The sequence below is a fragment of the Epinephelus lanceolatus genome, chromosome 2 (genome assembly GCF_041903045.1).
Source record: "Epinephelus lanceolatus isolate andai-2023 chromosome 2, ASM4190304v1, whole genome shotgun sequence".
NCBI lineage: Eukaryota > Metazoa > Chordata > Actinopteri > Perciformes > Serranidae > Epinephelus > Epinephelus lanceolatus.
Window position 1 is genome coordinate 43,318,485 of NC_135735.1, and position 24,824 is coordinate 43,343,308.

The window sequence follows — 24,824 nt, forward strand, 5'->3', positions numbered from 1 at the left end:
CCTGTATTGAAATCATTTTTTCTCTATATACAAAGCAGCTTGTACAGCCTGAAATCCTGAGGCCTTTGGGAAATTTAGCTTCTTATGTCGAATATTAAAAGAAAGGATTTTGTTGGCATCCGTTTGAATTGGTGAATTTTCTGGGCTTTCCACGTGATCCAAACATACCAAGTTTGATCGGGTACCTATATTACATGTTTATTTATTAACTTGGATCCCCATTAGTTGCTGCCATGGCAGGCTTGTTCATCTCTACTGTCATATATCAAATAAAGGTAAAAATGCCAAAAGGGTTTTGTTGGAAATTTTGTTAGAATTTTATCATGGCAAAACATAATGTGACTCAGTAGTGTGTATGGCCCCTGTGTGCATCTATGCACTCCCGATCTGTGCATGCTCCTGATGAGTTGGCAGATGATGTCCTGGGGGATCTCCTCCCAGACCTGGATCAAGGCATCAGTGAGCTCCTGGACAGTTTGTGGCAGTACTTGGCGGCGTTGGATGCACTGATAAATAACGTCCCATAGGTACTCAATTGGATTTAGGTCAGGGGAAAGAAAGGGCCAGTCAGTGGCCTTGATGCCTTCGTTATCCAGGAACTGCTTACACACTCCGCCACATGAGGCCGGGGATTGTCCTGCACCAGGAGGAACCCAGGTTCCCCTGCACCAACGTAAGGTCTGACAGTCGCTCTGAAGATTTCATCCCAGTATCTAACAGCAGTCAGGGTACTGTTGGCTATGACATGGAGGTCCATGCGACCCTCCAAGGATAGGCCTCCCCAGACCATCACTGACCCACCAAAACAGCCGTGCTGGATGAAGCAACGGGCAGCATAATTCACCACGGCATCTCCAGACTCTTTCACGCCTGTCACATGTGCTCAGTGTGAACTTACTCTCGTCTGTGAAGAGAACGGGGTGCCAAAGGCGGAACTGCCAATTCTGGTGTTCTGCGGTGCTGGGCTGTGAGTACAGGTCCCACAAGAGGACATCAGGCCCCCACCCTCATGGAGTCTGTTTCTGACATTTTGGTCAGAAACATGCACACCAGTTGCCTGCTGGAGGTCATTTTGTAGGGTTCTGGCAGTCCTGTTCCTGTTCCTCCTCACACAAAGGAGCAGATTCCAGACCTGCTGCTGGGTTGATGCCCTTCTATGACTCTGTCCAGCTTTTCTCGTGTAATGGCCAGTCTCCTGATATCTCCTCTATGCTCTTGAGACTGTGTTAGGGGACACAGGGAACCATCTTGCGACCGCATGTATGGACATGCCATCCTGTGGATGCTGCGGGCTGCAGGTACCGCCTCATGCTACCAGTTGTGATAAGGACACTAGCAGAACAAAAAAAACTAGACCCGAATCAGTCAGGAAGGATAGGAAGAGAGCAATTGTCTGTGGCCATTACATGCTAAAACATTTTCGTTTTTGAGGGTTGTTTTGCTTTTGCCTCTCCATTGCACCTGTTGTCACTTTCATTTGCACCATAGCTTGTGAAACTGATTCACAGATTGATATCCCTGTGATGGTTGAATGTTCCCTTAATTATTCTTAGCAGTATATTTTAGTATGATCAGCAAACTAAAAGTAATTTGTTATGTTGCCAGCTTCGGCTTGCTTAGTTTGATCTTTTTTCATATGTTAAAAAAATAATTGTTGGTTTTTCTCATGGACCTTTGTGGAAATATATAGTGTATGAATATAAATTGTTCAGAAGCCTGGTACAGGTCCATGGCTCAGGGGTTGGGAACATCTGCAGCGAACAACTGGATTGGGCACCAGCTTTGGCTTGTTTAGTTATATGGTTCTTTTGAGCTTTTATTTCTCAGGTGTATACTTTTTTGGATGAACTATGAGGGGATATCAGTGTACTGTATCTGTATGTATCCAGTCCACCTCAGAGGTGAGGAAAAAGACCAGCAAGTAGGATCTTGATCTGGGTCTGCTAAGCCAGATTTCCTGCAAGTTTCACAATGCACCAACATGGGCCTGGGAACAACAAACACACAAAAGCAAGGCACTAAGATAATGTATGTTTTTATTATATACCACAGCCTGGATGCCCACATAATTTAGCATGAACCATCTCTCTAAATGATTCATGGATTTCATCCTGTTTGTCATCCCCTTCTTTTGTATGTCAGACTTCCATGGTTTCGGGGATCACAATTCTGTGCCATCATAGTTTTAATGTAATGGTTTAAATATGCTGTCATAACTTTTTGGAGATTGAAGATTATAAAAATGTCAGATGCTGCAAGTTTTTAGGCTTTGTGGGCTAACCTAGCTAGAGAGAGTCAAATTTTAAAGTGCTCCTACACCTAGGGCTGGGTGATTAAAGATAATGATAATTATCATGATATAATTCTCCTTGATAGAAACATAACAAATGTTCAATGAATATCCATTATAATTAAACCACGCAAACAATGGAAGAGGAGCACACTACTGCACCTTAACATTATTTGCTACTCGCCATTTAACAGAAAAAGACAAGATCAGCCACCGTCCTCAAGCTAATGTGTATGGTAAAGTTATAACATTACAACAACATTCAACACATTCATTAAGTTATTATCAGTATGATTGTTTTGATCGTGGATAACAGCGCTGGGCTACCCCAAGATTGAATTTTCCACATAACATTAGCTACAGTAGCTGTATGGGTAGTCGACTTATCTAATGCTAATGGTACATTAGCAAGTCAACATTAGGTTAGCCGCAGCTATTTCATTAGAATGAAATGAAATAATGTGAATAATGTTAACACAGTTAAAACTTTAATTAACTTCTCCATTAACATGATTTTTGCCTGAATCGCGTAATTATTAATTCCCTGATATGCATTTTAAAATCTCCCATACATGATAAAAATGCTATCTCTACTTTAAGCAACCTGAGTTTAGGACACCAATTCTTTATCAGCAGATATTCATTCTAAATATTTTGAAGGCTGCAAAACATGGTACACAAGTTCTGTGAATGCCACAGAACTGCGCTTAAATGGGGTCATGTTTACTGTGTTCACAAGAAGAGTCCATATGGAGGCCCCCCTGTTGCGGTATTTATGACCTCATTGTGGACATTGTCGGATAGCAGACAGGCAGGCAGGTGTTTGTCCTGTCTGATAAGAAATAATAGTTTAAACCACAGTCAACCACATGGTTCCTTCAGCTTTCACTCAGGAGCAAAAACTGCCTTTAAACTTGAAAAATAATGATTTTACATTAAACGTAATAATTATCGAAACGGGCTGAAATTAATTTTTTTAGCGATGACATTTCTGCCATATCGCCCAGCCCTACTCACAATTTAGCAATTTGGCCCATTTTAACCAAACTCTGGAGCATTTCCTCAGATACTCCAGTTCATTTCGGTTGGTCTGAAAGCTTTGAAAGATTTGATCTCTGACACAGATCAAACTACCGAATTCTGGTCCTCCTGTAAATGGCAGTCTGGTTCGCTTCCAAGTGCGCTAGAGTTTAGTTCACTTTGGGTGAAAATGTAATCTGACCCAAATATATTAAGTGAATCAAAAATTGTTGCTAATTCACAACTTAGTATGACCATACCTCACTCTTCGTCTGTGTAACAAGGACAACACATCATGATGTATGTCAAAATTTGAGCCAACATGCCATATCCACACTGTGCTGTGTGCAGAATGTTGTGAAAATCTCAGGCTCAACTTTGCAGGACTAATAAAACTGAAACAGCTTAAAACTACCAGCATGTGGTGGATTTGTGTTAAACCACAGAATCTGGACTCCCTTAACAGAAAATGACTGTGTTGTGTGTGTTGTCCCTGTGAAATAATAACAGGAAAAAATTAGGCTGTGAGACATATTAGTAATCTACATTCAAACTTTTTAAAAACATCCTCTCAGTTTTATCTGTGTACAGAGTGTGGCTGTAGTCTGGCCTCAGGAAAAAAAAAAAAAAAAATCACTGGACCTGATTATACTTGGCATAAACCTGTGCAGCAGCGTTCGTGGAATATAAGTGTTTTTGTGCACACGTGTGTATTTTCCTGTGTAGGTGTGTGTGTGTGTGTGTGAGTATATTTATGCATTTATATGTGTCTGACACTATGTATGTGACACGACTTTCTTGGGGCAAAGCCTCCTCCCCTTACACCTCTATGGCTGTAAACTGGAATCATATTTCCCCCTTTCTCTTTCCCTCCCTGTCTATTTTTATCTCCTTCCCTTACTTACACACACACACACACACACACACACACACACACACACACTTTCGCTCTCTCTCTCTCTCTCTCTCTCTCACACACACACACACACCCCTACACATACCCTTAACCATGGACAGCAGTGCCAGGGAACCAGCCATTGTGACAAACACCTCAAGGCAGACACCCCCTCAATGGCAATCCTCCATCTCTTGTGCAACAACACACACACATGCATGCATGCACACTCAAGGCAAACAGAAGGGACATACTGTACATGTGCAGCTCCAAAATTATGAGCTTGTACAGCTTTGACTTGAGTAAAGAAAAAAATCTCTTTGCTTCATCCTGTTTCCTTTATCAGTCATTTCTAATTACTCAAATCAATATAATGTAAATCTTCCTTCTGCATATGCTATGCTGGTGCAGTAGCTATGAACACACACACACACACACACACACACACACACACACACGAAAAAAAACAAAAGAAAAAAATCATAGTCTGGCTGCAATCTGTCTCATCAGTTCCTTTGGTCTGGTAAACAGAGATAGAAGGATGAATAGTACACGCACACATACATATCTGTGATAAGTGTACATATGATTCCAATTCCAGGGTCCCTTGTGAAACAACAACCAAGTGAACACATGACAGCCACAGCACCTGCCCCTGCCTCTCAAGATAAGGAGGATGTAATAAGTGTGTCCACACTTTTAGCCCACACACACACTCTCACACACAAACACACATACAAAGTAAACAGAGCACCAGAGGGTGAGATGAATACAGAGTGGAGGAGAGTCATTCAAAGCAGAGAGTGGGATGCAGATGAGACGCCTACACTGGACTCAAAGAGAGAGTCAGTAAGAGAAAGAGAGACAGAGGATGAAATGGAATGGCAGAATGATGGCGCTAAAAGGGAATACCAATCAATTTAACTATTCATATGTTTTGTAGCCATAATTAATGAAATCTCTCTCAGAGTTTAAACTGAACTAAGAAAGTCTGTGTCCACCAGTAACACCCCCTGTCTCTCCTCTGTCATAGATTGGCTTTTTTCTTTTCATTGGAGGAAACTGTTGTGTCTTTGCAACAGCACAGACAGTGTGAGGGATAATGTGGATAATTCTCAACCTTCTTCTCACTTCTTCCCAGTATCATGTTGATTGTGTGGATTATTTCATCACTTCACTTAGATTTTTTTAGCATGAGGTTGCCATGAGCCCTGTGTCCACTGCAAACACAGAACAGAAAAATTAATGTTTTTCATTCATTTTGCATTTCTTTCTTCCTAGAGGGGTCATTTTCTTGCATATGTGGAGAGCTCTTACAATCATGCTCATTTTAGCAAGTGATGCTGTGTCAGGTTTAAAGTTGTATTTTTTTATTCTTGAAACTCTGTAATGATGACAGAGTCCAATTGTTTTCAAAGCATTTCCACGTGTTCTGTAATTTTCCGCAAAAATACACTGAAACAAAGTAGAAAAGGACACATCAAACCATGGTTATGAAAACGACCTTTTCCCCTAATAAAGAATAAAGCGTGTCTGAAATATAGCTCTCACAGGTTGTTAATTTTAATCATCAGAACTTTTTTTGTTATTTAATAAGGGTGGTTGGTAAAACTGTGCAGATTTCTGGTCATGGTCGACTGATGATTTCAAACCTAGGTGGCACTTTAGCATGTAGAAGCCAATTTTCACCACATTTATAATGACAAACTGCTCCACTTTACAGTACAAAACAGTAACAACATTCTCTACTAAGTAGATAGGTGTCTCATATTAAACTGTCCTATAACCTCTATGATTATGAGACTATATTCATATAGCTAAATGTTACCATCTGTTGTTGGTAAGATTATGATTTAAAGGGATAGTTAGGATCATTTGAAGAGGGGTTTTATGGTGTAATTATTCATTCAGTGTATTACATACAGTTAATGTCTGTTGGCTAGCCCCCACTTTGGAGAAGCAGGCAGGAGTACCAACACAGAAGCTTCGCAATCTATTGCTGTGGAGGGGTCAGCAACACCCACCTAAACTAAAAAAGCTGTAACAGTTTAAGTGTGTGCTTTATCGAGAATACAGTACAGGCCAAAAGTTTGGACACACCTTCTCATTCTATGCATTTTCTTTATTTTCATGACTATTTACATTGTAGATTCTCACTGAAGGCATCAAAACTATGAATGAACACATGTGGAGTTATGTACTTAACAAAAAAAGGTGAAATAACTGAAAACATGTTTTATATTCTAGTTTCTTCAAAATAGCCACCCTTTGCTCTGATTACTGCTTTGCACACTCTTGGCATTCTCTCCATGAGCTTCAAGAGGTAGTCACCTGAAATGGTTTTCCAACAGTCTTGAAGGAGTTCCCAGAGGTGTTTAGCACTTGTTGGCCCCTTTGCCTTCACTCTGCGGTCCAGCTCACCCCAAACCATCTCGATTGGGTTCAGGTCCGGTGACTGTGGAGGCCAGGTCATCTGCCGCAGCACTCCATCACTCTCCTTCTTGGTCAAATAGCCCTTACACAGCCTGGAGGTGTATTTGGGGTCATTGTCCTGTTGAAAAATAAATGATCGTCCAACTAAACGCAAACCGGATGGGATGGCATGTCGCTGCAGGATGCTGTGGTAGCCATGCTGGTTCAGTGTGCCTTCAATTTTGAATAAATCCCCAACAGTGTCACCAGCAAAACACCCCCACACCATCACACCTCCTCCTCCATGCTTCACAGTGGGAACCAGGCATGTGGAATCCATCCGTTCACCTTTTCTGCGTCTCACAAAGACACGGCGGTTGGAACCAAAGATCTCAAATTTGGACTCATCAGACCAAAGCACAGATTTCCACTGGTCTAATGTCCATTCCTTGTGTTTCTTGGCCCAAACAAATCTCTTCTGCTTGTTGCCTCTCCTTAGCAGTGGTTTCCTAGCAGCTATTTGACCATGAAGGCCTGATTGGCGCAGTCTCCTCTTAACAGTTGTTCTAGAGATGGGTCTGCTGCTAGAACTCTGTGTGGCATTCATCTGGTCTCTGATCTGAGCTGCTGTTAACTTGCCATTTCTGAGGCTGGTGACTCGGATGAACTTATCCTCAGAAGCAGAGGTGACTCTTGGTCTTCCTTTCCTGGGTCGGTCCTCATGTGTGCCAGTTTCGTTGTAGCGCTTGATGGTTTTTGCGACTCCACTTGGGGACACATTTAAAGTTTTTGCAATTTTCCGGACTGACTGACCTTCATTTCTTAAAGTAATGATGGCCACTGGTTTTTCTTTAGTTAGCTGATTGGTTCTTGCCATAATATGAATTTTAACAGTTGTCCAATAGGGCTGTCGGCTGTGTATTAACCTGACTTCTGCACAACACAACTGATGGTCCCAACCCCATTGATAAAGCAAGAAATTCCACTAATTAACCCTGATAAGGCACACCTGTGAAGTGGAAACCATTTCAGGTGACTACCTCTTGAAGCTCATGGAGAGAATGCCAAGAGTGTGCAAAGCAGTAATCAGAGCAAAGGGTGGCTATTTTGAAGAAACTAGAATATAAAACATGTTTTCAGTTATTTCACCTTTTTTTGTTAAGTACATAACTCCACATGTGTTCATTTATAGTTTTGATGCCTTCAGTGAGAATCTACAATGTAAATAGTCATGAAAATAAAGAAAACGCATTGAATGAGAAGGTGTGTCCAAACTTTTGGCCTGTACTGTATGTGCACCGCTTTACCTTGCCATCTGACAGCCCATTCTGATGGTAACGCCATTAAAGTCTTCACTTTCTCACCTATGCTCTCATCAAAGCCATCAGACTCAATTGACAAAAACAGTTATTTTGGCTTGCTGAACACAGGCGCCACTGGCCCACTGCTGTGTCTTTCAGTTAGTCAGTTTGTGTTATTTTGCGACTTTGGTGAATTCGGACTAACCCTTTTAAACAGCAAAGTCACACAATAACACAAATGAACTAACTAGTAGAGGCAGCGATTGAACAGCAGCTCCTATGTTTAGCATTGTTAATTCACTGTTTTTTTAAGAGATGAAAAACAGAGTCTGCTCACTAGACTATGGTCCCATAAATATTTAATTAAATTACCACCGAGGTGACATTTTGAGCTTCACGCTTTTCATCAGACAATTTGCTTTTTCATTTCTTGCATGATCTCTTGTCCAGCTTCTAGTTTTCAGCATTTGGATGTGAGTGCTTTGTAAACTTTTAAATAACGTTTTTTTACTTGATGGAGTCTGGTTTTGAAGAGAGAGCTGTAATGGCCTCAGTTCCCCAACAGAAATGCTGTCTGACAGCAATGTAAAGCAGTGAAAATATTCTAAATACAGCGTGCACTATAAAACATACTGTTGCTTAGCCTGTCCACAGCATTGCATTGCTTAGCTTTCATGTTGACAATCCTGCAGCTTCTCCAGTCTGGGAGAGTGCAGACTGACTTCCACTGTAGGTGTTACACCGACTATGGATAAGGACCTTATACAACCCCACTTCAAAAGAACTAGACTCACCCTTCAATCGACTACAAGGATTTTGATGATTATTTTTCAGTCTTATTATAAAATAATATGAGTTGAGTGCAGTTTCTGGCTTCTGCACTACTCACCTGCTCTAACCACTTTTCCCTCCATTCGAAATCACAACCACTATATGTGTGTGTTTAAGTGTTCCACTTCATCAAAGAGACTTGTAGGATTGAATATGAGGGACATAGAAACACCTGTGCTTTTGTTTACTCTCAATCTTTTTTTTCTTGTTAAAGCAGTTGGTTTTTATGTAAGACATCCTCTTCTTGTTTGTTAGCTGAGCCTTGATCTTGCCTATATGAAGTATGAGCACCAATTATTGTAAAGGCTGTGCTGTTGATGTCAATCCAGAATTTGAGGCAGTCAATGAAATTGGTAGGGTCTATAAACTGCATTACATTTTTAAGGATTGCACTAAACCTCAACATAAATCTGTTGCTAAAATAAGATCGGTAATTTATTTTGACAAATATCTACAATGCTCAAATATTAGCCTCGCTTGATTCTGAAATTTTTGTACATCAAAACCTGACTGGAAGTTTGGCAGAGATGTGATCACTGCTCTCTTGATAGCATTCACTCATACAGTTATAATGGATAATGTGGCTTCCCCTTAAACAAAAGGTGTTTGTAAACGGAACATTGTAAGATTTTTTTTGTTGCCATTTTCATTCTTTATTTGATAGATGGATGGTTAAGATATAGACAGGAAACATAAGCTGCAGTGGGGCCATAAACAAACCATTATGCTACAGTCATTTGGTAAACACTTTTGACTAAACACAAGATTTTGAATTACCCAGGTGTTCTCTGTCGTGGTACGTCGTCAACAACCCATGGTCTGTAATAGGGCTGTCAACGAATATTAAAAATTCGAATTTAAATTCAAATTTGAAAAAAAAATGGACCTTCGAATGTGAAAATTGATATTCGAGTGTGGAGGGAAAAAAAACACCACCGCAGCTGTCCTCTTTGCGAGTGGGTGTTGGCATCAGACGCGCATTTCTCCACGCTGGTCGACAAGTGGTTCTGTTCCCAGCTGTTGTCTCCGTCACCTGGCTTGACACATTTGCTCGTGGCTCGCGCAGAAAATAGACCAGACGCCCAAACGATCGCTGCAGGGAACGAGCAGGTCACGGTCCGGGGCTTCAAGGCTATTCGCAGCGCTTCCGCGGGCGGTGTGGCCACGGGTCAGAAAGGGGGGGTGAGCGAGAGGTCCGCAGTCGTTTATAACGTAATGTTATAGATAATTGTTTTATGTGTTTTAATGTGTAGGTATGTAAATGTTTATGTTGAAATAAAAACACCTACAAGTAGTTATGTTTCCTTGTATTAATACATATACAAGTATGTTTCCTTGTATTAGTTTGCCCTCTTGTGGACATGAAGCGAAAAAAAAAAAAAATTTGAATGGTTCAAACCTATGAGTTATTTTTAGAAGGAATATTCGAACGTCATTTTTGAGCAATTTTGACAGCCCTAGTCTGTAATAGCTTCAGGGAAGGGATCTATGCATTTCTTTTTTCTGTTTGTGGCCATTTGATAAATAGAATCATCTATTACGCATGAGTATATGAAACCTAATTAACAAAACTGTTAAAAAATAATTTTATTATAACATTTGAAGGGAATTTGAGGGAGAGCTGTGTGGGTTTGGGAGGAGGAAGGTGGTCAGTGTCTGTCAGTGTTACAGCGTCCGGAGAATCAGGTCCAGACTGAGTATTTTGGAGTTCATACATGTACTGTAGCATATAACAGGAGATTGTCATGCTAAAGATGTTCTAACCTAATGGAAATACTCTGTTTGGTTTAGGCAAAGGAAACAGCAGGCAGGACATAATGGAAAAAGCATGCAGTGGTTGTAGTTCAGGCTTTCTCAGATTTTCACTGGAACTAAAACAGCTTTTACTATAAAAGCCAGAGCGTTAAGGCTCAGTCAGAACAATACAGCTTAGCTTGCTTACCCAGTCCCAGCCGCATGTGTTAAGTATAGCCGCTGTGGATGAAAGAGGAATTGACTGCTTGAAAGTTATTTTTAAGTTATTTAAGATTATGTTCTGCTTGTTCAATAGTTGTTTGAGAAATTGCTCTTAGACACATTAGGATGGGATTGGTATTGATATTTTCAGTCTCAGTTTTTACCATTTTGGGGCTGGTGATTTTCCTTCGCCATCGGCTAAAGCCTCTTTGGTGGCGCCAGAAAGTCCGCTATGCAAAGAAACCTCTGGGCTTCATTACCATATCTGGTAAACATGTGGTAAACCCAATTTTAATAATTGCAGTCAAGTTAAACATGTGGACAATAAGTACTCACTAATGTTCTATAAATAATAGCTGATTGAGTGTGTGTTAACCACTGCTATCCTTATGTTTGGTTACAGGTTTGATCCGTCTGCGCTCAAGCCCGCCCCCTCACCTTCAGGGCGTTGAATATGTTCTCAATGTTACAGCAACGGATGACAATGCTTCAGGCGGACCTCAGGCCTTGTCATCCACAGCACAGGTCATCGTTGGAGTGGACGATGTGAATAACAACAAGCCTGTCTTTGAGAAGGTAAGACAAGCAAAGGCACACTCACATCATTAAACCTTGTTTAGTCTTACTCATTATCTGCTTGTGCTTCTGTGTGTGCCCTCCTGATTGCCATGCAAGTTTTTGCTCTTCTTTCTGGTCTCTTCAATATATCTCAATGACTTTTCACCGTATCATCTTCTTTACTAGTTCCCTTTTTCTGTCTCAGTCTAGCCCATGTAACTCTCCTCCATCACTGCTCTGTCTCCCTCTCTTTGTCTGTCTACGTCCTCTATTTATTAGCCTCTATCTTTCCTCTCTGGAGTAGCGATTAGCAGACTTGACCCTCGTCTCTGCTCTCTCGTCTCTCTCCTACATCATCTCGGTCTTTTAATTAAAGCTTTGAGGGATGTGGGAGAAATCCCGACCGACCCACTCTGGAAGCGCTATGTCTCCACCTTTTTTCTAGCCATGTCTCAATTTTAAATGAGGTGACTTTTCAAGCCCCTCGAGGTATCGCGAGCCAAGATTAGGAGCACTGGCTTGGCTGAGTAAACCTCACTCACTCTCTCTTGGGGGAAAGTGAGCACCAAGTGTTTCCCTTGCTTCTTCACCTCGTAGCAGGAAGAAACAGAGGGGCGGATGGCAAGATGAGAGCCAAGAGAAAAGAGAGAAGAGAAAAATAGGAGAAGAGAGGGATTCTTGGTCCACAGCATTTCATGTGCTCTGTATGCTCAATTGTCTCTCCCAGGAATCTCCTGCTGGCACCACACTGCTAGTCTATGATTCATTCGTTTCTTTGTGTGGGCACGATGCTGATTGCAATGGACATATAAACCCCTGACCTTCCATTCACCATGCCTCTTCTGAGTCAAAAAGAGAATTAAAAAATAAATAGAAATAAAAACAGATAACTGAAGATAAAAAACAACAACAACAAATGAAGCAGATGAAAAATACAATACAAATACAAAAAAACCCAAACAACTTATAGGAGAAAACACTGGACAAACAGCTGTTCAACTGTGTGTCCTTGGTCAAAAGTGGAAAAATAAACTGAGGGAAAAAGACAGACAGAGAAGTAAAAAGAGGCTGAGTGTTGGTTTCTCAGTTAGTAAAGACATCCAACGGTAGTTGGTGTGTCCTCTGTCGCTGGCAGCCAGCAGCAGGACACTGAAGCAGAAAGGCCCTTTTATCTTGTTTTGATGCCCAATCTTATAACGCACTGTGGCCTCTCTGGAACTCAGAGTTGGATCAGTGAACCAAGACAGAGGGAGCAAGAGACAACCACCAAGAGGTAGAGATACAGGGAGGCAAGATCTCTCGGATATAGCATGATCCTGTTTTTCCCAGTGGTACAGATGTCACACTACAGACACAAACAGACACTGACTACATTTATTAACCTTCAATACCCCTCTGAGCTGCTGTAATATGGGTTTATCCACATACATTGTTATATCTCCACCCTGGAAACGGCTGTGGCTGGAGGCATTGTTTGGTTGTTTGTCCATCCATTGGTCCCTCCAGTTGTCCCATTCTCCCCAATGCAATATCTTAGAAATGCCTAGAAGGAATTTGTTCAAATTTCACACAAACATCCACTTGGACTCAAAGACACACTGGCCAGATTTTGGTGGTCAAAGGTCACTGTGACCTTACAAAACACATTTTTGGCCATAACTCAAGAATTAATACGCCAATTATAATTTTTTACAAAAATGTCTAATAGGATGAATATGAAGTGATAACATTTTATATCCCAAAGTCAGAGTTGAACTTCCCTGAGACATTATAGTCTTTTGCAAAAACACTTTTCTGGTCACTAGTCAGCACCATAACAGTATTTTTCTCACTGGGAATCATTTACAGGAATTATACATGTCAGTATGTGGTAACTTCTATTTTGCAAATAATACACCTAATACCTTTCATTAAATTCATTCAAAGGCTTCAATATCACTGTTAGTAGTGCGCATGCGCCCACGCGTGCAGCCTGTTGCAGTCGCTCCTGCTTGTTTTCTTAGTTTTCCTACTTTTTTGCTTTATTAAGTTAGGTATTTGTGCTTGATTTTTTGCGACTGGCATTTTGAAACTGCACCCTCTCCAAACATGCTGATTGAGAGAGTTGTGCTCGTTTTCCTCACTCTGGAATTACTTTTTTCATTCGGACCCGGCACCATTGCCCAACAACTTCATGGCCACATTGTTTACTCCAGAGATCAGCTGATCGCGCTGAGGCCGGCCGACTTAGCAATCGGAACATCAGATATACCAGCTGAATTGTGGAGGAAAACACACATAGGATGCAGGGGAGGAAGGAAACAGCGGTGGAAAAAAGCAGGGTTGAGACAACGGAGGCTTATGGAGAAGAGAAGATATAAGCCATGTCTCCCCTCTCTCATCATGGGCAACATGAGGTCGCTGGCAAATAAGATGGACGAGCTAACACCGGTCGCCAGGAGTCAGAAGGAGTACCAGGAATGTAGCCTGATGTGCTTCACTGAGTCATGGCTTCACCAGGACATTCCCAACAACAACGTCTCCATCAGTGGCTTTCAGACTGTTCAGGCCAACCGGGACTGCACCGAGAGCGGTAAGCTCAAAGGAGGGACGTTTGCCGTTCTAGTAAATAACCACTGGTGCAGTCCTGACCATATTTCCATTAACGAACAAATCTGTTGCCCGGACATTGAACTGTTTGCTGTTGGACTCAGGCCATATTATTTGCCCAGGGAGTTTTCACATGCCATTATTGTAACTGTTTACATCCCCCCTCTGCCAACCCGACGTCGGCATGTGACGTCATTCACTCCGCCATACCCCGTCTGCAGACTAAACACCCGAGTGCCTTCATAGCTATCTCGGGTGACTTCAACCATGTCACCATGGAAACAACTTTGCCCACATTTACACAGTATGTGAGCTGTCCTACCAGAGAGAAGAGAACACTGGACTTGCTATATGCAAACGCCAAGGATGCATACAGCTGCTCCCCCTCCCCCCTCTGGGTAGGTCAGATCACAACCTGGTGCACCTCAACCCCTGCTATGTACCACTAGTCAAGAGCACAGCCTGCGACCATGAGGACAGTGAGGAGATGGTCGGAGGAGGCTTATGAGACACTGCAGGGCTGTTTTGGGGTGACAGACTGGCAGGCACTCTGTGAGCCACATGGGGAGGACATCGACGGGCTCACAGAGTGCATCACGGACTACATCAGCTTCTGTGTGGACTCCACTGTCCCAGCCAGGACTGTCCAATGTTACCCAAATAACAAACCGTGGGTAACAAAGGACATCAAAGCCATTCTCAACACAAAGAAGAGGGCCTTCAGAGCTGGTAACAGGGAGGAGGTGAGAACAATACAGGGGGAGCTGAAGATGAAGATAAGGGAGGTTAAGGAGAGGTACAGGAGGAAGCTGGAGAAGAAACTCCAGCAGAACAACATGAGAGAGGTCTGGAGTGGAATGAGGACTATCACTGGCTTCAGGACCAACAACCACGGAAGAGTTGAAGGCAGCGTGGACAGGGCCAATGAGCTGAATCTGTTTTGTAACAGATTTGACACTACTGGCCCTGCCCATCCCCCCCTGACTCTTCTGCTGTCTGTCTTGGTCAAGCATCTCCCACTCTGCCCTCCTCCCGCACTCCTCCCTCTCACACCCCAACAGCCTCCTGCCTGAGCCCTCCTCCTCCTCACACCTCCTCCCCCCGTGGCCAGACTGACTGCACTCTCCATCATGAGGACTACACCCCTCCCCCATGTGTTGTCACCTCCACAATGTGCTTCACTGCTGACCATGTGAGAAGACAGCTGATGAGACTCCACTCAAATAAGGCTGCAGGCCCTGATGGTGTCAGCCCCAGGGTGCTCAAAGCCTGTGCCCCCCAGCTATGTGGAGTACTTCAGCAAGTCTTCAACATGAGCCTGAGTCTCCAGAGGGGCCCCTTGCTGTGGAAGACATCCTGCCTCGTTCCTGTGCCAAAGACATCGCGTCCCAGTGGCTCCAAGGACTACAGACCCGTGGCATTGATCTCCCACATCATGAAGACCCTGGAGAGACTCGTCTTGGAGCAGCTCCGGCCCATGGTCAAGCCACATTTGGACCCCCTCCAGTACGCCTATCAGCCCCGACTTGGAGTTGAGGACGCCATCATCTACCTGCTCAACCGTGTCTATGTCCATTTGGATAAGCCGGCGAGCACTGTGAGGGTCATGTTTTTTGATTTCTCTAGTGCATTCAGCACCATCCATCCAGCTCTACTGGGTGACAAGCTGACAGCAATGCAGTTGGATGCCCCCCTGGTGTCCTGGATTGTAGACTACTTGACTGGCAGACCACAGTATGTGCGCTTGCAACGCTGTGTGTCAGACAGAGTGGTCAGCAATACCGGGGCCCCGCAGGGGACTGTCCTCTCTCCCTTCCTCTTCACCCTCTACACCACAGACTTCACTATTGCATTGAGACCTGCCATCTTCAGAAGTTTTCTGATGACTCTGCTATAGTTGGATGTATCACCAAGGGTGATGAGGATGAGTACAGGGCTGTTTTGGATAACTTTGTCACATGGTGTGAGCAGAACCATCTGCAGCTCAGCATGGCAAAGACAAAGGAACTGGCTGTGGATCTGAGGAGGACCAAGACACCGGTGACCCCTGTTTCCATCCAGGGGGTCAGGTTGGACATTGTAGAGGACTATAAGTACCTTGGGGTACACAATGACAATAAACTGGACTGGACTAAGAACACTAACGCTCTCTACAGGAAGGGCCAGAGCTGTCTATTTTCTGAGGCGACTGAGGTCCTTCACCATCTGCCGGACTATGCTCAGGATTTTCTATGAGTCTGTGGTGGCCAGTGTTATCCTCTACGCTGTTGTGTGCTGGGGCAGTAAGCTGATCGTGGCGGACACCAACAGACTCAACAAACTCATCCGCAAGGCCAGTGAGGTTGTGGGAACGGAGTGTAACTCTCTGATGGAGGTGTCAGAGAGGAGGATGCTGTCTAAGCTACGAACTCTCTTGGACAGTGTCTCACACCCACTCCACAATGGGCTGGTCAGGCACAAGAGTACTTTCAGTGGGAGACTCATACCACCAAGATGTACCACTGAGCGCTACAGGAAATCATTCCTGCCTGTGGCCATCAAACTGTACAACTCCTCCCTCTGAGTGGCCCTGAGACTTTTTCACACACTGCAATAATCTAATGTAACTTGTGCAATAACCCCATTTCATTTTTATTAATAATTCCTGTTTATTTTAACTATATATTTGTAAATACTATTGTTTAAATTTTTTATTTTTTCATGTATCTTGCAAGGAGCACCTGTAACACAACAATTTCCCCTGGGGGATCAATAAAGTATTTCTGATTCTGATTCTGTTATATGAGTCTGGGCAGATATGGATGTTAACTGCATCTTGACTAATTTGCAGAAGCATTGAACTGCAAGGCTGTAATCAGAGTTATATTTTTAGTAGCAAAAAATACAGAGGTTTAACATTTATACTAAACTGTGTAGGAAAGGGAGGGCAGAACACACAAGACAATGAATCTCTCACCACATGCATGACTACACATTTAAAAACAGAATACACAGAACAACATGAACAAACAACAACTATCCAACAACCTTGCTGTGGTGTGCTAACTAAATTCAATGAAGAAAGACAACACGCACTCTCAAAAAAGAAGAAAAAAGTCTGGAGGTGCTCAGCAACAGAACAACAGTATGAACAAGAAAAAGCCAGCAACACTCGGTGTACTTCGTTGGCAACTTTTAATACCTCACTGGTACAGACGGTTAAACACACAAACCGGTTTCGACAAATGAAAAAAGCTTTTTTCCCACACTGAGGAAGACACTTGTCAAAACCGGTCTGTGTGTTTAACCATCTGTACCAGTGAGGTATTAAAAGTTGGCAACGAAGGACACCGAATGTTGCTGGCTTTTTCTTGTTTATAGTGCTAACTAAATTCACCACTACATTTCCTATTGGGCAATGGACCACAGGGCGCTAAGCCTACATTTTTTTTGTCTCCAAAATTAAAGTTATGGACCACTTGCCCTTCACTGAGATCCAATTCTCCCATCACAGCCGTCACTTTGACCAGTAGAAACACAGAACGATATGCTGCCGTAGACAACTGTATGACAACAACAACCCAACATTTTTAATATTTCCTCTAGGGATGTTACCACACAGAGTAAAAGGGGGAAATGATGGTGTGAAACAGCAGAGGCACTTTGTCAACCCGCTGAGTTAACGTTACTGTCATTAGCATCAAGCTAGCAAACAATGTTACATCCTCACGGTCGGACATAAAGTAATAACATTAACAAATAGCGGCGGGGCTTTTACTCACCACAACTGCAGAGGCTACCAGCTTCATTTGAAACAGACTACATTATAGATGGTCCCTTATTTATTAATCCCTCTGTGTGTTTATATATTTACTTTTTATCCGCTCCATTGTCTTTATAAAGTTAACATATCGCACTGTCATTTCAAACTCAACACTTGTTTTAAATTAAAAGCCCCTTATAACCTTGGCTGAGAGAATCCCTCCATTTTCTAAATAAGCTTTTATTCTGAAACATTTGTCAGAACTTCCTGTGGAAGATCCAATAGCTTGATAGTTTATGTATGGCGCTTCAAATGTAGCTCCTGCCATCTGCTGACGCTTTTAGGTGACTACAACAACATTTCGGCTGGCACATGAACAGACACAGTGACTGAAATAATAGTGAAAGTAATAAAAATAGGACAAGAATAACCCGATGACATCACACACGTCGTGAAAGACGACTGGGGATAATTGGTGAGTACCAGCGTGTAGCGTGTACCAGGCATAATGCAAGTCCTGAGTCTGAAATATGTCTGTCAGCGAGTCCTACTCCACCTATTTGGACTCCACCGTAAACAACGGCAGCATTTCTCCAACCATGTAGCTAGCCACAAGCTCTGTGGCTTCTTTCAGACTGATAGGTTTAATGTTATCTCCATTATAAGAACCAAACGACAGCTGTTGCTGTTTCGGAGCTGAAGGACCAGCGTTCTAAAAGTAACGGAAGTAACTGATGTCGTGTTTGAAAATGTACTTAAGTATTTGATTACTCAAACAGCAAACTAACACGTTAGGTTACTCGTTACTGCAAAAACTAATCAAAGTACTCATACCCAGCTCTGCTTGTTACAAACCAAACTTAAAGCCCAACTTGCAGGTTGGAGATCATGGTGAATAAATGTGTAGGAAAATGATGTAAAAACTCGATTAAAACAAAAAACAAAAACATATACAGTACAGGCCAAAAGTTTGGACACACCTTCTCATTCAATGCGTTTTCTTTATTTTCATGACTATTTACATTGTAGATTCTCACTGAAGGCATCAAAACTATGAATGAACACATGTGGAGTTATGTACTTAACAAAAAAAGGTGAAATAACTGAAAACATGTTTTATATTCTAGTTTCTTCAAAATAGCCACCCTTTGCTCTGATTACTGCTTTGCACACTCTTGGCATTCTCTCCATGAGCTTCAAGAGGTAGTCACCTGAAATGGTTTCCACTTCACAGGTGTGCCTTATCAGGGTCAATTAGTGGAATTTCTTGCTTTATCAATGGGGTTGGGACCATCAATTGTGTTGTGCAGAAGTCAGGTTAATACACAGCCGACAGCCCTATTGGACAACTGTTAAAATTCATATTATGGCAAGAACCAATCAGCTAACTAAAGAAAAACGAGTGGCCATCATTACTTTAAGAAATGAAGGTCAGTCAGTCCAGAAAATTGCAAAAACTTGAAATGTGTCCCCAAGTGGAGTCGCAAAAACCATCAAGCGCTACAACGAAACTGGCACACATGAGGACTGACCCAGGAAAGGAAGACCAAGAGTCACCTCTGCTTCTGAGGATAAGTTCATCCGAGTCACCAGCCTCAGAAATGGCAAGTTAACAGCAGCTCAGATCAGAGACTAGATGAATGCCACACAGAGTTCTAGCAGCAGACCCATCTCTAGAACAACTGTTAAGAGGAGACTGCGCGAATCAGGCCTTCATGGTCAAATAGCTGCTAGGAAACCACTGCTAAGGAGAGGCAACAAGCAGAAGAGATTTGTTTGGGCCAAGAAACACAAGGAATGGACATTAGACCAGTGGAAATCTGTGCTTTGGTCTGATGAGTCCAAATTTGAGATCTTTGGTTCCAACCGCCGTGTCTTTGTGAGACGCAGAAAAGGTGAACTGATGGATTCCACATGCCTGGTTCCCACTGTGAAGCATGGAGGAGGAGGTGTGATGGTGTGGGGGTGTTTTGCTGGTGACACTGTTGGGGATTTATTCAAAATTGAAGGCACACTGAACCAGCATGGCTACCACAGCATCCTGCAGCGACATGCCATCCCATCCGGTTTGCGTTTAGTTGGACGATCATTTATTTTTCAACAGGACAATGACCCCAAACACACCTCCAGGCTGTGTAAGGGCTATTTGACCAAGAAGGAGAGTGATGGAGTGCTGCAGCAGATGACCTGGCCTCCACAGTCACCGGACCTGAACCCAATGGAGATGGTTTGGGGTGAGCTGGACCGCAGAGTGAAGGCAAAGGGGCCAACAAGTGCTAAACACCTCTGGGAACTCCTTCAAGACTGTTGGAAAACCATTTCAGGTGACTACCTCTTGAAGCTCATCGAGAGAATGGAAATTTGGGCGGGTGGTCGGGGCGGGTGGTGGTTGGGGGGGGGGGGTGGGGGCGGTCCGCGTCGGGCGGTGGGTGGGCGGGCCCTCCTGCCCCGCCTGTCTGGGGTGTGTCTCTGGCTCTCTGGGGGTGCCGGCCATCGCCGCCCTGGGTCCTTGGGCCTGCGTGGTGTCCTGCGGCCTCTGCGGCTCCCTGGTCTTGGGGTCTGGGCGCTCCTGGGGTCTTGGGGTGCCATACCGCCCCCCTTCCCCCGCAGGGCTGGCCCTGGACCCTGGTGATGGTTTTTCATAAACACATTGGGAGGGTTCAAATACACGCATGCATGTTCGATACTTCAGCTCCGTGACGCATCGCAAAGAACCGATGGGATCACTCAAAAGGGGCCCACTTGCTTCTCAAACCTGCCACACCGCGCTGGCAACTCTTCTCTGCAATCGGGCTTTCCCCCTCCACCAAGACTCTCACATTTTTGGTGTTCAGTATAGACCTCTCTTTTGTTTTTGTTTTTCAGTACAGTATAGTAGACATGTATATGTTTATTTTTGATAATCTGCATGGAGCACAACCACCTCAAGGCCACACTGCCTGTTTCTCCCCTGTTTTTTTTTTCGTTTGTTTGTTTATTTGTTTGTTTGTTTTTCCTCCTTCTTCTCCGCATGCACTGTCACTATATAACTCAGGACTTAAGCACCTGCCCCCTCCCCCTTGCTTGTTTCCTTACTTTCCCCCGACACACTTTGGTGTATCACGGCCCTCTCTGACTCATATTAGGAAGTTTTTCTAATAAAGGCTGTTAGGCTAGTCTCCAGGGAGGGTGGGTGACGGTCACAACCACGCATTATGGGTATAAAATACTTGACTGCAAGATTAACAGTGCATCAATCTTCACAAGAAGCTTACACCCTTTAGTGGCGCTAAGCTATGAAGACCAATGCAGACAAGTAGGAAAAAAAAAAAAAAAAGAAAATGTACATTCATATGCATATGAAGGCCCACAGGCTTATAATTATGAGCCTGCTAGGCGCCCAAGAGACCAGGAACAGATCAGCGTTGGGAGAAATAATGGCCACAGAAGAGAAATAGAGCTGTGGTGTGAGAATAACCAGTGGAGAACTGGGCAGGTGTCTTGGTGAGCGACCAGCATTAGCTAACGACAGCTAACGATGTCTAACGCTGTGTTCACATCACATTAATTTTGCCATCACGTATTAGGTTATAAAAAAGCTACCAATAGTTCTGCCAGTATTAGATATGCTAGATAATGCTACTTACCCATAACAGAAACTAATGCACAAATATCAGCTTGTATCAGACGTATCTTGCTATGCGTGTTATAACTCCGCATTACGGTGTATTGACTTCAGCAGGGGAGAGAGGGAGAGAGAGAGAGATACAAAGATTTCCTGATCATTTTTTGTATGATAGGTGCTTGTGTGGGAACTGCCAGCCCATGCCCTCAGCTGTGGAGTATGTGCTGCAGGGAGGTGGATGCCTTCTGGGCTCTGGTGGAGAATCTGACCCCCAGACCAGACATAACATGCCTCACACTGCCCATCAACCCTCACGCCGCCCGCTCCTGTCTCAAACGTGGAGGTCTCCCTCTCCGAGGCTCGGGTCTTCCTCACCGCGGAGAGGGAGACCCGAGCCTCGGGGGTATGTGCAAGGGCGGGTGGGTTCCGCCAGGAACATAATCCTCCTGTCCAAATTAAGCCCTGCACACGACTGCGTTTTTGGTCACAGATGAAGCCGTGAAATCGCGCCTCTTCACCTGCACAAAACGCAGCCAGGCACGAAAACTAACTCCACTCCTTTTTCTGTCCAGAAAACGGTGGACTCGATGTCCTGACAGGCTCGAGTTTTTGCAACCTGCACAAACACAATAATTCGGCATAATCACAAATGGTAAAATGCACTGTTAACAGCCGAAAAAATACTAACTCACAAGTTTACTACGGGTCAGACTCACTACCACCTACTACTGCACATTGGACAGAGGCAGGGTCAAGGACGCAGAGTCCCTCTCGTGATGTAGTATCAGGTGATGTTGGGAAAAAAAAGCGTTTTTAGAAGAGGAGCTAAAAAGAGCCATTTTTTCCTCTGAATTTGTGCCGTTATGTCGTGTAAATCATAATACATTCTGAATTAACTTCTCATATGGTAATTTTCAGACAAGGTTATGTATATATTTTTAAAAAAATTTAACCTGCAAGTTGCACTTTAATATTTAACTTTGTAACTTTTTTGTCTTCCTGCCACTTTGGCTGGTGGATTACCAAATCTACCAGCCATTCAATAAATTACCTTTTTTATGGTTGTTTTTTTTTTGTGTGTGTTTTTGGTTAGTGAAGCAAATCCAGCAGTTACTTGCATATTTTACCAGCGTCTGGCTTGTGGCTGGTGCTTATTTCCAACCTTGCTCACAACTTGCCTCAGATGGGAAATAATCCGGATGTGTTCTATGCTTTGAGGCTACAAAATTTAAGCTATAAAAAAGTCACTGATATCAAATCAGTTCTCTTTATCAACTGGTACCCTGAACTGAGTTATGAAAATCAGTATTGTAACAGAAAAAGTTGGATTGCTTTACTGCTCAGAAGTTCCACTCCAAACTCTTTTTTCTCCTCACCCTCTCTAAGGGAGAACTCAGCCATCCCATGAAGTGAAATTATTTCGACTGCTTGTATTGGCTATCTCATTATTTCCATCTTTACTTCATTCTCATGGTCACAGGTAAGGGTAGGAACTTGGATAATCTGGTATATGCAGAGCTTTCTTCTTCAAACTCAGCTTCTCCTTTGGCACAACAATCTGGGACAATGCCCACATTGCTTTGAGGTAAGCCACCTATTCTTACCATGAGCAAGACCTCAAGATACTGAAATCTCCAGCGAAGTACCACAGTGTTATACTTCGAGGTGCTGACTGTCATACCAGCTGCTACACAGCTAAATCATCTCAGTGCATGCTGAAGGTCACGGTCTGATGAAGCCATCAAAAGAACATCATCTGCCAAAAGCTGGGTTGCAATGCTAAGGTCACCAAACCAGACAATCTCTTGTTCCTCGCCTGTATAGAGTCAGTTCATGCAAGCACAGAATTGGTGATAAGCGCAGCAATCATGGCATCTCCTTGTGTTTAGACTCATTTTGTTTTTGTTTGGTATGGAATATCTGGTGTACATACCCTTGATCTTTTAACACTGACTGAGCATTTATGACACATAGCACCGTCTTTGACCTGTTTGAGTAATTCCATAAGGGATTCAGATTCAGATTCAGATTCAGAATACTTCATTAATCCCCGGGGGGAAATTGTTTTTGTTCCAATGCTCCGTGCAAAGTAGAAATAGAAATACAGCATGAATGGAAACAAGAGATAAAGATGAAGATATAAATAAGATACTAAAATAGACAATGAAATAAATAAAATATTAAAGTAGACATTAAAATAAAATAAAATAAAATATTAAAGTAGACATTAAAATAAAATAAAATAAAATAAAATATTAAAGTAGACAATAAAATAAAATAAATAATAAAATAGTAAAGTAGACAATCTGAAATATATACAATATACAATGAAATGGTTGTAGTGTTATAAATGAAATAAGAATGAGTAATTATATTGTGTGTTTTGTTTTATAAATAGCCAAATGAGTCCGATCATCAGAGGGAGGAGTTGTACAGTTTAATGGCCACAGGTAAGAATGACTTCCTGTGGCGCTCAGTGGTGCATTTAGGAGCAATCAGTCTCTGGCTGAAGGTGCTCCTCTGTTCGACCAGAGTGTTGTGAAGAGGGTGAGAGCCATGCTGAAGTATTGCCCGCACCTTCGACAGCATCCTCCTGTCCGACACTGCTGTCAAAGGGTCCAGCTCCACCCCCACAACATCACTGGCCTTTCTGATCTGCTTGTTGAGTCTGCTGGCATCGGCTACTCTCAGTCTGCTGCCCCGGCACACCACAGCAAACAGAATAGCACTGGCCACCACAGACTCATAAAACATCCTCAGCATAGTCCGGCAGATGTTAAAGGAGCGGAGCCTCCTCAGAAAATAGAGGCGGCTCTGTCCCTTCTTGTAAAGGACTTCAGTGTTCTTAGTCCAGTCCAGTTTATTGTCAATGAACACACCCAGATACTTGTAGTGTTCTACGATGTCCACGTTATGCCCCAGGATGGAAACTGGGGTCACTGGTGTCCTCGTTCTCCTCAGATCCACCACCAGCTCTTTTGTCTTTGTTGTGTTGAGCTGCAGGTGGTTCAGCTCACACCATGAGACAAAGTTATTCACCACAGCCCTGTATTCAGCCTCCTCACCCTTGCTGATACATCCAACTATAGCAGAGTCATCAGAAAACTTCTGAAGATGACAAGACTCTGTCTGGTAGCTGAAGTCCGTGGTGTAAAGGGTGAAGAGGAAAGGAGAGAGGACAGTACCTTGTGGGGCCCCGGTATTGCGTACAAACCTGCATATCTTCACCAAAGTCCTTCTGTAAGCTGGAGAATGCATAAAGCAAAATGTGAAACTCTGGAGGCAAAAAGTATAACAACTTCTGATAACCACAGATAGAAAAGCTGAAGGGGTGGAGAAAGGTAAAGCATTGTTGCATGAAAGAAAAGAATAGAGGACAGAGTTGTAGGGAAAGAAAGAATGGGAAGATGCAGGACATGAAGGAACATGAGAAGATAAAAAAAAAAAAAAAAGATTCATTGTCCTTAATTAGATGTCAAAGCAAGACATCAACCAGCAGTACTGGGGGATTCATTTCTTTCCACTGTCTGTGGCACGTTGAGCATTAACACTCAAGTGAGACAAGAAAAGAAGAAACAGAGGGAGAAGGATGAGAGACCAGAGACAGAAAAAGGGGGTAGAGAGAG

General features: G+C 43.2%; 1 protein-coding gene across 1 annotated transcript in view; it reads left to right on the forward strand.

Moving 5' to 3' along the window:
• The window catches only part of LOC117250859 (neural-cadherin), a 460,454-nt gene that overhangs the window by 182,460 nt on the left and 253,170 nt on the right, over positions 1-24,824 (forward strand). The window contains exon 8 of the mRNA XM_033616852.2: positions 11,109-11,281. Coding sequence (XP_033472743.2) covers positions 11,109-11,281 — 173 coding nt within the window. The remainder of the gene's footprint in view (positions 1-11,108; positions 11,282-24,824) is intronic.